At 38.1% G+C, this 15055-nt stretch overlaps 1 protein-coding gene across 1 annotated transcript in view; it reads right to left on the reverse strand.

Annotated features, from left to right (window-relative positions):
• jarid2b (jumonji and AT-rich interaction domain containing 2b) overlaps window positions 1-15055 on the reverse strand; it is a 123326-nt gene that overhangs the window by 40633 nt on the left and 67638 nt on the right. The window contains exons 2-3 of the mRNA XM_077196465.1: window positions 13964-14099; window positions 9884-9995 (exon numbers count right to left, since the gene is read on the reverse strand). Coding sequence (XP_077052580.1) covers window positions 9884-9995; window positions 13964-14099 — 248 coding nt within the window. The remainder of the gene's footprint in view (window positions 1-9883; window positions 9996-13963; window positions 14100-15055) is intronic.

Here is a 15055-nt window from a genome sequence, read left to right on the forward strand (position 1 = left end):
CAGTAGGCCTAATTTTAAGCCTAACTGACAAATCCTATAATCTTTTGATATTCTGATAATGACCATACCATGACGTCACACTATGTGACTGCAGAACAGACACTCAAAATTCTCAGCATACAGCAAGTGTATGTGTAACATGCCATCTATTTTAATTTTAATTGTTAGAGATAAACAAGCACTGTAGATTGACTGTGATCTCTAACATAGTTTACTTTGAATCTACTCATTCAAATCTGCTCAGTACACATCCAGTCATTGTTAAATCCATCTTCTGTCATGCCCAGCTGCTCTATGCTCCAAGTTTCATTAAAACAGCTTGGAGACACACACACAAACACCTGTCAATCAAAACAAAATTAAACGGCATGCAAAGTATAAAGACAATAAAATACCCTTAGCTATATTCATTTCAGTGTAGACTTGAAAAACATGAATAATGCTCTGATGGTAAGTAAATTCCTTATTGTGGTGGTATGATTAATAACATTATTTTTTAATCACTTCATTTTATTTATAATAAATCACATTAAATAAACATTTAGTGCTAAAATAACAGCTGTAATTTAAACTATTCTTACTAATATGTTAGCAGACAGAGAAGGGAGAATGTAATGAATGATAAAGAGGAATGGCCAGTTTTTCCATAAAGTCAAACATCTTTCATTTTCTCGCTGGCTTCTAGTACACATGCTAACTTCTCGCTCTTTCTTGCTCTCTGGAAAAACTAAACAGCTCCAGATGGGCCACATGGTCCTGATAAAGTCTCTCAGCAGCCTCTGCCAGTGCGGAGCAGCTGGCTCTGAGAGCACGGTGAGGAGCCAGCGGCACATGTGCCGGGCAGCCAAGAGAACGCAGGGGGATCCCTGATTCTGTGTCATTCATGAGCCCGCTCCAATAAACAGTGCTGAAATGATAATTGCTACAAAATGGTGACAAAGCAGAAAAATGGAGCATGGGTTGGGTTAGATGGTCAATAAAAAAATAGGCTAAATATTTGTAAACAAATTGTCCTTTCAAATTAGTAGTAAAAGTTTTATTTGAGAGTAAAACGGTGGAAAACGCTCAGCAAGTTACATGGATTCTGTAAAATAATGTGTTCATACATTTTATATTAGCTTAAGTGAAAATGTGCTGCAATAATTTTTTTTAACAAAATGTTTATTTTATTTGTGACGATTTAAATGAATCATTTTTTAACCTGTTGAATAAAACGAGCCACCTGAATGAACTGATTCACTAAAATTAATCTTAAGTATTGTGTGGAGCATTCAGTTTTTTGGCTAATGGTGTAAAAAAAAAAAAACCTACACTAACGTTCACAAGTTTGGGGTTAGTAAGATTATTTTTAATGTGTATATAAATGTGCTCACAATTTGCAATGATTTGAAACAGTAAAAACAATATGGTTAAAAAATATTATTATTATTTTATTATAAAATACTATTATAGTATTATTATATAAATATTATATTAAATATAAAAATAAATTTCAATTTGGATACATTTTAAAATGCAATTTATTCCTGTGAAGGCAAAGCTGAATATTCAGCGTCATTATTCCATTCTTCAGTGTCACATGATTCTAATAATTATGCTGATTTGCTGCTCAAGAAACACTTATTATCAATGTTAAAAACAGCTGTGCTGCTTAATTTTTGAGGAAACCATGATACATCAGCATTTATTTGAAATCGAAATCTTTGTAACATCACTTCTGATCAATTGAATGTGTCCTTGCTGATTAAAAGCATTCATTTCATTACTGACCCCAATTTTTTGAACGGTAAGGAAAATATGAATTGAATCTCAAATATTCTTTGTGTTAGCCCTCTGATAGAATACAGAGAGCTGAGACACTCTGATTCAGTAAAAACACTAGTGAAAGATGCTCTCTGACCCTGGGCTGGGGAATAAATTAATGTGATTTTGATGAAACCTCCCTGTGGAGCGCTCTACATCAGAATAAACTTTAGACCTTAATAAAAAATACGCCCCAGCTAATTTCTTATTGCTTTTCTGCCTAACTGAGTCAAGTTCTCTGATCAGAACCATGTAAGATGGTTTGGTATTGGATTGACCTTTCACCTTGCACCCTACTGCGCTGCCTTCATACATCATCACATCAGTCAGGTAAGCCCAAAGACGTGGGGTCACAGAGGTCATGAGGATACAAATACAAACCTGACTCCTCAGGAGTAACCTACAAATGGCACCGTTCATCACAAAAAATACAGCTATGACATTAACATTCAGCTCAGGAGAATAAAAATATGGATTTGTGCAACAAAAAGCCCTTAGCATCTAAACACACACGAGATTCAATTATAAAGGTAGATATTTCTACGCCATCATGTTTTAGCTTAAGTGCACTGCATCACCATTAAACATGCAACCACTAAAAGCCTAATATCAGCTCTTCGCTCAGGACCACAATCATTTTACATCAGCTTCTAAGAATGTCAGCCTGACAGTAAGAAACTTACAGCAGCTGTAAGCCTTGCTAACTTCTTCACAAACACTTGAAAACACTTTTCGGGTCTACTTCCACGTTTAAAATCGCTTGAATGTGTTAACTGGGAGGACAAAAGATGTGCAAATGATAAAGTTTAACTTTTTGATGGTTAAACTTTGCAGTTAATCCGCGAATCACATGAGTGCCGAACCATGGTGCCTGGTCTGTACAGATCACGGATCAACTGCGATCCGTTGCACCCCTACACATTACAGAAATAAAATGGGCTGTGAACAGTGTTTCACATGGACTTGTCAGGAAACATGCAGAGACCAAGGCAAATTTGAGTCAACATCAGATTTCAGACTTTAAAAAAAAGAGAGCAGGACCTGACCGATAACTGTAATGAATTCTGTCATTTAAACCAGCTAAGTGTAATAACAGAAACTACTGAATTTTCATTTCAGCCATAAACTGTCTTTTCTATTTACAGGCCTATTTTAGCACCCTGTTGCTTTAAAAGCAGTCATGAGTGTGTTTATATGACTTGTGGGCTTCAGGAGGCATTTGCAACCGAAGCGGCACTTACATTTACTCTGGGAGGTGCTACTATAAAAGTTCCTGAACGATAACGGCTGCCCGGAGCTGCTGCTGGACAGGTGCCCGAAATGATACCAGTCTACATAATTCAATCGCTTGTGGTTTTTCACAAGGCAACTGAAGGCTGTTTGTTACGCAACAGAAAACGTAAGCCACTGAGGCTGTGGAGTGAGGAGAGAAAGAGACAGACAGAGATACCAGTACTCCTATAAAATCCCTGTCTAAATCCTGTGTCCCCACTTAAGATGTCTGTCACTCTTTATATAGGGCTGCAACTTAACCCAGCCGATGTGGTTTAACAATAGAGCAGACGTGCTGCGCTCAGACAGGTGGTCTCGACTGGCACCGAGCCAGATGCTGAGGGCCCACGCCACCCTCCCCTCTGTTTGAACACATCCGTCTGCTGCTCATGCGTGATGTCACACTGATGCACCCGGACGTTGTCAATCACTGCTGGGCATCATTAATACTGTGCACAGGAAGAACGCTTCGAGACAAAAAGATGAAAGGGAGACCGAGAGCACAAGGACACAGGGAGCTTTACATGCATAAAATCAGAAAGAGATTTCTGCTGGATCATCTCTAGTGTTTTGACTGTTATGACTGTTATTATAAAGTCAGATACAGCTTTTTTATGAGCCTTAACTGCCATCTTAAACAGAAAGAGACCAACTGACAAAGCAACCACAGTGCCATTTAAGGGATAGTTCACTCAAATGAATTTGAAAAATCTGTCATCATTTACTCACACTCATGTGGTTCTAAACCTGTATGACTATTTCCTCTAAGGAACAAAAAATATGTTTTGACTTTGAGAATGGAAGCTAATGGTCATCAAAACTGGTTGGTTTCCCACATTCTTCAAAATAACCTCTTTTGTGATTGACAGAAGACAGAAAGTCATACAGGTTTGGAACGACTTGAGGGCGAGTAAAAAATAACAGAATTTTCATTTTTGAGTGAACTATCCCTTTAAAAGCCAGTAAATCTATGGTAAAATCAATTACACCATAGTAGACCGACATGCAACAAATTGGTAGAAATGGTAGCTCATTTAAATAATAGTGAATTCATTTAAATAATTAAAATCTTTTTGAACTTTATGAACCACAGTGCGGGTAATACTTAAAGAACATTTGTAGAAAATATGTATCCAAACATATGTATATGTTTCCATTAGTCCAGACATAATGTACAAACTATTTCGTAGACAGCAAAGTATAACATCCAGTTCTGTTCAGTGATATCAATTTATGCTACCAAGCGTCTCAAACAAAAATCAGACTCTTTAACAGATTCAATGCTATGACCCTTGTAAACCTGGGCAAAATCTGTAGACTAGTTGTTCTTAGCTCATCATAACAGCCTGGCACCTTGTAAACATGATTTTTTCTACGGTGGGCTGACAAAAACCTGTGTAACATAAATCCTCGGAACGGAGTAAAGCCAGACAATCAGATGGAACTTTTGTTCCTTGCTGTGTTTGTTGTCAGTATGCATCATATGGTCCGTGAAGAGTGAGACTATGGGCCTGTTTACACCTGGTCACTTCATGTGTTTTTACTGATCATATAGCTATCTGATTTGTTAAAACTGTACCAATTACACCTGGCCACATAAATGTGTCTCCGCAAAACAAATGTTAGGGTGTTCTGTGTGTTTGCTAGAGAGTTGCAAGCGTGTTTCTAAGCAATTGCTAGGGTGAGTGATTTAGCAGACTTTCAAAAACTTTTTTTTTAACTCACCCACCTCACAATTTTTTGAACAATAGTGTACAAACTTGTGGAGATGCTGTGGACGTGAAGTGGAAATGTTAAAAGAATACACATTAAATGTATTGGCTTTATCAAACAGATACAAACAAACACATCAATCTAAAAGGGGTTAAATTGATAGGCCCTTGTGTCTTTTGCAACCTGTATGACAACAACTGTGGAAGACAAAAGGAGAAATTTAGCAGAATATCCATGCTTTACATAAAATGAAAGTGAATGGGAACTGGGCCAGTCAAGCAATAATTTCAGTGAATAAAGACTTAAATTTCAGTCAGTTCCTCATACAAAGCTATCATATGACTTTAAATATAGTGCACAAGTCATTTGGACTATTTTCATGAAGCTTTTATTGTAGTTTTTGTCTTTTTGGTGCTCTACAGCCCCATTCCCCATTCACATTCATTGCATGGAAAAGAGAGTAAAGACATTCAGCTAAATATATTTTTTAAATATCTTCTTTTGTGTTCCGGGGTAGAAGAAAAAAAAAGTCATAATGATTTGGAACAGAATGAGGTTGATGGATGAGTACAATGAATTCAAATGACTGGATTTGAATTTTTGGGTGAACTATCCCTTTAAGAGCAGTGTTCATAACTCAGAGGCATTGCCAAAACAAACCCACAGCTAATGGAGAATGGCTGCCATTCAACACTTCTCTCAACATGGCAAAATGTTTTAGAGCAAATCAAAAGACAGGAATCAGAACGACCGCAAAAGCATATCTAGAAAAACATAAGTGCCGATGTGTATTGAACTCACTCAAACCATTGAGCATTATCAGTAACATTAAAATGACATGCCCTAACACACCTGGCCACTGCAGCTGAGATTATGGCCCACTGCTCCCACTTATCCAGCCTCAACCAATCGGCAGCCACAATTGTCTGCTGTGCAAATACCTCAGCCTGAGACCTCAAACACGGGACATTCCTGCCCTGTGAATCAACTGGAGTTTGGAGCCAAACTGCCTACCTGAGTGTCTTCTTCTCATGCTATATCTCTCAATTCATCGCTGTGTGCGGCTCCGAAAACATGCGTCACACTCCAATCATGTTTAATCGCCCGCTTATCGCAGACATTGATCTGCTGTACCATTAGAGTAGATTTGAGTATGTAGCACAACCAGCAGATTTAGAGGAAAATCAATGTGGCTATTATAGAGCCATATGTACTGAAGGCATGATGTGTGCATTAATATGACATTTTTAAAATGAAAGTAATACATTTGAAAAGTAATATAGTATGCAATGTGTATACTGTGCCAAGTGTGCATGGAAAACTCCACAACAAATCACCAACATAGTATACAACCTAAAAACACTGCAATGCTCTAAACTACTGTAGAGATATCAGAGTGATTCATGGTCTTTACGGTCACATTTGATCAACATGAATGCATCGTTACTGAAAACAACTATTCCTTTCAGTCTAAAAAAAAACAATGATCTACTGACCCAATACTTATCAGTTATAGACATAGGCTACAACTTGACTTTTTAACACATTTAAACTTTGAGTGTTGTTATAACACTTGACCTAGGAGCAATGTGCTGCCTGTAGAGTTGCACTGGTGAACACTGACATGAATAGTGTGAAAGGACCTTAAGAAATACGCTAGTATTTTATTCTCAACACAGCAAAGAAATGTTTGTAAAGGCGGCATTGGCCCAACACAAAAGAGTAATTTGGCAGCAACTGAGCAGCCACTACACAAACGATTCAAACAATTCTCTCTTTAAGAAGGGTTCTCAAACAAGTAAACAAATACACACTAAAAAGGACAGGCCTCTTAAGCGCCTGCCACATTTGGTGCCCCCTTGTCTCCTCTAACTGGGGGTTTGTGTGTATTCAGCCCGTCTAGGCGACTGAGATTTTAAACGAAGGATGGGAAGTTGCTGCTTTGACACTTGGCAGAGCTTGGAGGCCTCTCTATTTCCCAATCCTGGGAATGCAAACAGCAGTCTTCTCCCAAACGGCTTTCCACATCCCTCCCCTTGCAACCTGGCCAGCCCCTGCACCTGTGCCTCTGTCTGTCTCTCCTCCCTTTCGTTCTCTCTCTCTCTCACTTTCTTTTTTGGGTTTATTGTAGGCCAGGTGTGACAGACGTTGGCACTGCCTCAATCAGGCTCCTTGTTGTCGTCTTATGTGGGCAGCAGATGCCTAATAAGTTGCCCAGCATGCAGACACACACAAGTACACAAAATTTCCAACACATTGAAATGTCCAGTATAGGATGCCAAATGTCAGACAAGGAGTGATTCATTAAAGGAAAAGTTCTCCAAAAAATTACCATTCTGACAATTTAATCAACCTCATTTAGTTTTAAACCTGTATGCAGTCTCTCTTATGTGGAACACAAATGGTATTTTGAACAATGTGCTGGTTGCTCTTTACCGTGCAGTTACAATGAATAGGGAATTAAGTTTTGAAGTAGATTTGGATGGATGCTCATAAAACTCAAAAGGATGGATACTCAAAAGCTCCATAAAAGTTTGTAACTTTTGAGAGTTCATGGGAGAAGTAGTGATTTCCAGTCAGTGAACAAATCAGTCTTTTGGGTCTGATCATTTCAATTACTCATTTGATCTTGCATACAGAACAGATCTGAACGATTCATTCATGAATCACATTGATCTGTTTCTTGAATTCAACTTACTGAATCAAGATAAGCAGTTCTAGAGTTAACAAGAATATAGGTGAATAACAACTAGAAGTTCAGTCTGTTCCTCAAATCTGTCATATGGCTTCAGAAGACTTGGGATATAATGCATAAGCTATATGGACCATTTTTAAGATATTTGTAGGGTGCTTTTGTGTCAAGCTCTTTTTGAAACTTGAAAGTGTACATTCATTATAATTACATGAAAAATCCCCAACATTTTAAAAATGTTCTCATGTTCTTTAGGAGTCATGCTGGATAGGAATAACATGAGGGTGAGTAAATAATGACGACATTATTATTTTTGAATGACCTGTCCCTTTAAGACCAGGTTGCACGCAGAGCTCTTAACAGCCCACAATGCTTTACCGATTACACTGCATCTGCTGCTCTTTGTCCTTACTTGCATCTCTGCACTGCCCATCTCAAACTGTTTCTGCCTCTTTTTCGCCTCCCACTCGATCTGTCTCTCCACAAAAATCTGTTTTAATGATGATGTCTAGAGGACAGCACCCTTATTAACTATTATAACAGGGTATTAAGTGACAGGTAAAGCAGCAGCAGGTGCTTCTTCGCCCGCACACACGCCATTACTCTCTTGCGTTCTCCCATAGGTGCTTGTGGCTTGATAGACAGAACACCCAACAGAAGGTCTCTGTGAATGTTTCTTTCAGGAGGGGGTTGAAACGGACATCTGCTGGGGTCTGGCCGCTGCGATGTGGAAGTGCTGCGTTTTGTGGCGTTCAGTGGGCGCTGGGCAGCGTCGTCTTTGAAGCGGCGCCTGTGCTTAGAGCGGTTTTGTTCCCTCGAAGCCGGTGGTGGGATTAATTCAGACTCTCGAGAGGAAGAAAAGCCTCTTCAGCGAGCCTACGCAACTGTTTGGTAAGGGGGTTTATGGCACACCATGAAAGTTGTGCCATTAAACAGTGGGCTTGATGAATAGGTCTTCCATAATGCTAATGCCACCCATCTATGTTAATGTGTGATTGAGCATTGAATGTGGCCTTACACTCAGATCAAAGTCAAATCCTGTTTGAAAGGAGATGGGCAATGAGCTCAAATAGAGAGTTATAATGCCAAGTACAACATAAAATATAGGAATTAGAATGAGATAAACACTTAGTCAGCTGCTTCACAGGTAAAACATGTTTAATATATATATTCTTATCAATACTTTTCAGTAGTAAATTAAATATATTTACAGTTGACATTTCTCAATGTCAGCCATCTTGGATGATTTTATTTCACTGAGATTTCTACAATGCATTCTGGGATTGAATGATCTGAAAACTAGATCTGATATTGTAGAATCTGGCCAAACAAAGGCGTTTTGTTCTCATTAGACTACACAAATGGAAACAGTCACTTCTTTCATGAACATCCAAAAAAGAGAACTACAGCAGATATCAAGATTGTCATAGAATAACAACTTACATTTTGACCTGTTTCTCCAACAAAGCAATAAAATGCCTTTCCGTCCTTTTTGAAACTTCATAATCAATTGTAAATGCAGGGGAAAAAAACAACTAGTAGCCTACAATATTCTCAATTTCTCTTTTTTGTGCTGCAGGTAAGAAAAGATACAGGTTTGAAATGATAGAAGTTTCATTTTCTGTGAACAATTCCTTTGAGTCCTCCACTCCACCAATACATATCACACAAATCACAAGACAAGCTGTTTTGTCGGAATCCAAACACAACTAGGCAATTTGATGAAAAATATGAATCAACAGCACAAAGTGCACTGCAAGCTCAGTGTGGTCAGGGAAATTAGCAGCTTATATTTCTCCAAATGAAAAAGACCCATTACTTGGTCTTTCTCACCATTTTCCAACCAGCCTCTGCCTCAAAGGCACAGCTAAAAAAAAAAAAAAAGCCTGTCTAGTATGTTTCTTCACCAAGCTGCTAGCATCCCTCCTCTCTCTTCAGAGCTTTTCCAAATCACAGATTACAACATCCTAAAAAAATTACACGCTGAATAATTAATTACTGACTGCACTTGGACACATTAACTCTCTTGCTTTTTAATTAATAATAAAAAAATGTTTAAGCACTTCTTAAAGTGACTAATTAAAAACGACCATGACAGCAATTCATTTCAAAGAATTACTACTTGTTATAAAGTCCTCAGACTCCTTTTTTCTGACTGTCATTTTCTGCTAAATAAAGCCAGAAATAGAAACAAATAAGGGAAATTAAAAACAGGAAGTCTGACATCTTCAGTAAGTGAAATATCTCGGTCTGAGAACGCCATACTTGGGTCATAATAATGACATCTCTTAATACTCTCTACATAGCTGTCTTTAAAATTGTTGCCTCAGCTGGATTTTCTCGCCAGGGATCCAACCGACTTTTTAACACTGACCTCTGAGAGAGCGAGAGTGGGTCACTCACCTCTTTTTGGCCGGGCCGCCCTCGCTGCCTCCATCTGTGCGAGAGAGAGACCCGTCCTCTTTATGTCCTCCCTTAGACCCACATCCATTCAGCTGCCCATTTGACAAGGAAGCTGTACAGAGAGAAAGAAAAAGCAAAAAAAATATAAGAAACGGTGACAACCTACAGATGTAATGCAATAAGATGAAATATCAGCACAGCATGGTTTTATTTTAATCATGCAATGCAGAACTGAAATTGAGCACGAGCAAATGGGAAACGGGAGATGGTTTACTTTAGAGTCCAACTGTAGAAGCAAGAACATTTTGTAATGTTCCAGTATTTCTGACAAAAGTCAACTTAAGACTTTGAAATTGTGCTTTCACCAATGAGTTAACGTGCAAATTCCAGGTTGTAAAAATGGGACGGTGCATCATTACACAAACAATTAGGGAGAAAGTTGGTGAAGTAAGCAGGATATCAACAGTAGTATTGGTTATAATTAGTTGCAATTCAGTAGAGTAGTGTTTTCATTACTATTCTATTTATTTAATACAATAATTTATATTTATAGCTGAAGACTAGGTCTCTCTGTCTCCACACTCCATCTCAACGCTACTGGGTTTCAACTGGCAAATAAACACTGACTAATAACATAAGCTTTTGTTTCACGTGTCTGGAACTGATATTGGTCTTGAAAACAATGGACATGATGATTATAATTAAATGAGCAAAAAGAAGTAATAAAGAAATAATAAATATTTCACATTAAGAGTTAGAAAAATATTTATTTGGGTCAGTATTCAACACTGGGAAATGGGTAATATACAACATCTAAAGAGCTCTGGCCATTAACGCTAGAGAAACCAGGATTACAAGTTAAACCTTCCTTTATACGGGTCAGATGATTTAATTTCCGTGTTTAGTAACATTCGTTAAGCGAGTATCCAGAATCACCAAATATTCCCAGAGCGCGACATCAAATCTCCAACAAGCCGGGAAAAACAGCTGGAGAAGAAAGAAACTACAATACAACTGCAATCCAACGCATACATGAAACGCTATAAAAATGCTTCTCTCTCATATACGGACCAACATGGCTGAACTTCAAAGCATTCAAGTGAAGTCTTAAGAGCTCTATTCTCATAAGGTCAAACATTGTCTTAAAATTGGGATGGTTTAATTCCAAATAGAAAAGCAGAATAAAAAAAAAAAAAAAAAAAAAAAACTTGTGTCCTATATCCAAATCGACTCCTCAAGTGCAAGAGCAAACAAGCTCGCGAGCCTCTGCCTTCATCACGACACGGGAAGCCAAAACCCGAGAGAGCCGGCCAAGCCAAGCCAACGTGGGTGGAGAGGGATCAGATGTAAACAGCTTAACGCGGGCTGCTCGCTTCCCGTGCCGTGTTTTACATATGTTGGTCTCACTTGAGTGGCTGTGTGAAAGACAGTCGGAGTCTTGCGGAGCCAAACGTCCTGTCTCTCTCTCTCTCTCTCTCTATATAGGCCGGGAGAGCGCGTGACTGTTTATCAACCGTCTGTCCTTCAGGGCCTCTAATCTTTATGCGTGTTTAACTAAGCCCGTAGTGTCTACGTTCACCTCCTGGTTTCCACAGAGAGCGGGATGTTGCGTGAGCAGTGTGGTGTTATGATGTGCAGCCCATTAGTTCATTTAGAAGATGAAAGAATGTAGAAATGTGGTATAGAAGTGTACAGTCTCAGATCTGATGCTCAAAATGTATTCACAACACAAAGCACATCTAGACTGCATTACGACACTAAAGGACACAAATTGCTTGTCCCTGGAAACCTGCTGCATCATTCCTGGTTAGGAGCTATTTCAGTGGCCGGTGACCTTGGCCCAGCCCTAAACTGATCCGAGAATTCAAAAAAGACATGTACCATTATTCATTATATATGTTTACACTTCCCAGTTTCATTAACCCTATCATATTTGACAAATTTCTAAGGCCTCTAAATTATCAACGTGATCAAAACTTTGCAGAAAAACCTGTTTTACACAATCTACTACATGCCTTCTCTCGTCTGATTGATAGTTAATACTTTTTAACAAGTAAAAGACCTTTAAGTTTAACTCTCAAAATGCCCCCCGTTCCTTTTTGCTTTGAAACCTTTACTGATTGTTATAAAGTACGAATAAGAATACCTCATGTTAAGAGTATTATGAAACTTGCCATTTAAACATAAGAAACTACTCCAAATTGCATACTTTTGATCAGTCTGAGGGTTTTTCCTTCCTCAAGAATGAGCTCCATATGGACACTTTATAATAATTTATGTAGGCTATCATAAAAAACTGATGTATATGATTCTCAACAACAACAAAAATTGTCTAAAGGTTCAATAAACTGCTCCATTAAAAATATATATATTAAACTGACTATTATGTTATTCTAGGAACAACATATTTGAAGAAAAAAAAAGATTTGTGCTGACTAGTTAGCATTGTTTGCCTCACAGAATTTTACAAATAATTATGTCAGGTGTATTGTTACTTAGTCTTAAAGACACAAAAGAAAAATAAACAGAGAAATTCCAAGAGGGTCCTCACACCATCGGTGCTCGGGCCCTAAAAAAGAAATACTCACATGGTTTAATTTTAAGGGTTGTAGAGAGTTAGGGAGACGATCCTGTATAATTAAATTACAACTGCTTGACTAATATTGCAAGTGGGGTTTTTGTGACAGTGAAGTGATTCAACAGACAAAAAAAGTGTCTATAGACAGACAGATAGACATACAGACAGACAGATAGATGCTAATGTATGGATGGAAGCTAAATCTGATGCTGATCCTTTCATGTCAAAACATGCTGAGCTTTTGCATCTGTGAACAAAGACTTTGTGTATCACCCTTCATTAAACACCCTACATTCAAAGGGATTACTGCTACCCTGAGGTAGCAACGCAACGTTAACACGTACGACAACAAGAAAACAAGATTAAGAGCTGTTGTGATACGAGCACATTATCAGTTTAAGAGATTATTCAGAGTCTGTATATCTAGCCTCCTGCCATAGTCTCAACAGAAACCCCTTCAGCTTGATCTCTCTGCATGTTTACATGGGGGGTGGGGGGTTTGAAATGCTGTTGCTAGTGCCACTGGGATGAGCTCTACCTGTCACCAGCCGACCACCAGATCAGATACAATAAACTTTGTTCAGAGTAGTTGAGAAAATTGAAAAAAACTACAGGCCATTTGATATGCTGTTTTTCGACATCAATCGTTTAGCAGACGATGCACTGAAAATATCTGAGAAAAATATTTCGAAAATATTTGCATTAGACAACTAACTCTAAAACAAAACAAGACCTTAAAAGTAACATGAAACCATGTTTGCAACAGTTTTACCTCCGTGATCACAAATATTAGTTTAAAAATAAAGAATACTTTACTAGAAGGTTAATTGTAATACATTTTGACATACTATGTAGACTGAACTTCTATTTCTCAAAGCCTTGTTTTGTTAACATCAATTTAAATGCGCTGTCTTCTCCAAGTAAAGTCTTTGAGAAGAGTCCTCTCACTTCTGACAGAAGCCATCAAGTGGTGAAAGGGAATAAAGTCTCCCATCTGTTGTATTTCTTTTATTTTTCTTTCCATTTCCCAACTGAGTGATAAAAAGGGTAAGCCCATATCAAGAAAAGGCTTTCCCCCTCGTCTCTGTCTGGCTGTGCAGACTCATACGTATGAGGCCTGTTCTTTGTTCCTTTTAGAGTCTCAGAGCTCTTTTTAGTGAAAGCTCTGGCTTTCTGAGGCCCGTGTGAAGTGAAGTCCCACAGTGCCAAGCTGCAACGTCAGACACGCTGCTATCAGACGACTTCGAAAGCTCTGAAGTAACCTGGATCATATGGCACTTTTACACATACTCACTGGAAACCTCCTTAGGAACTTCCTTTGACCAGACAAAAGTCATTTTTTACACTGTACTGAAAGGTAAAATGCTAAAATGCTCTAATAACTGAGATTTTAACATTTTAACAAGTGATGGTACCAAACTGGTGAAAAACTGAACAAAAACGTACAGTTTAATCTGAGTGTTTAGATGCTCAGTGAAGAAAACATTGAAAGTGTGTCTCACCATTAGGTCCCTTTCTCCCATTGCTGAGGCCGTCACAGAGCTGGCGCTTTTGTGAGCTCTTGAACTCCTTCAGTGAGAGATAAAGCACCTTCCGCACCACTCGCTCTTCCGACCACGGCATCCCATCATTATCATCCTGTAAAGAGAGAGATGATCAGCACTATAGTAGAGAAAAATATCAATGCAGCTGCTTGAGTAAACAAATAAAATCAATCTACAGCACTTTTCTCACACTTAAATGCGCACAAACATACGCTTCAACACCAAATATCAAATGGTGTTATTGTGATGGTTCCTGATTACATAATTTCCCCTATTCTTTAGAATCAATTATTTGTTTGATCTTGGACCATTTAAAAAAAGTGCATCATCTAATAGAGAGATTTAAAAAAATGGAACAAAGACAAGAACTTCCTTTCCAAAAAATACAATTTCCTTTCCAGACAACAATCCTCGATAACAATTCTGAATCTATCTATAGAATCATTTGCAACAAGACTCACACAGGTCAGTGCATGAGACAACAATCCTTGATAACAATTCTGAATCTATCTATAGAATCGTTTGCAACATGACTCACACAGATCAGGTTCTCACAGGCATTCTATAAATAGCAAAAGTGTGATATAGAAGTAATTCTTTAAATGCGCTTAACTGTACACCTTCCCCAAACGGTAGTATTGTTAAGTATAGAATTAAAACTGTAGTGCGCTCTGCGAATTTTGTTTCAGGAATCATCAGGATTCTTCTCTTAAAGGTCTTAAAAGGTCCAGAAAGCTGTGAATACCCATGTAATAAAAGCTGTTCAAAATCCTGTACAAAAATTGTGGACTGATTGAAATGGGCATTGCAATGTCTTTGCTGTCAGACAAGAGGAACTGATATGAATCGCAACACAATTTTCTCTGTTTGAAGTCAAAATGGTTCTGGGGATGGGAACAATTAAAATTATACTATATTTAATAGATCAAATATTTAGACATTAGACAGTAACTGTAGTACATTACAGAATGACTTGATCATAAAATTGATGTACAAAAATTAGGATTTGGCACAAAACAGCAATGGTGAATTTATATGGAAGGACTTGAG

This window comes from Siphateles boraxobius, unplaced genomic scaffold (assembly GCF_051911475.1).
Source record: "Siphateles boraxobius isolate OS27281-9 unplaced genomic scaffold, OSU_SipBor_1 35, whole genome shotgun sequence".
NCBI lineage: Eukaryota > Metazoa > Chordata > Actinopteri > Cypriniformes > Leuciscidae > Siphateles > Siphateles boraxobius.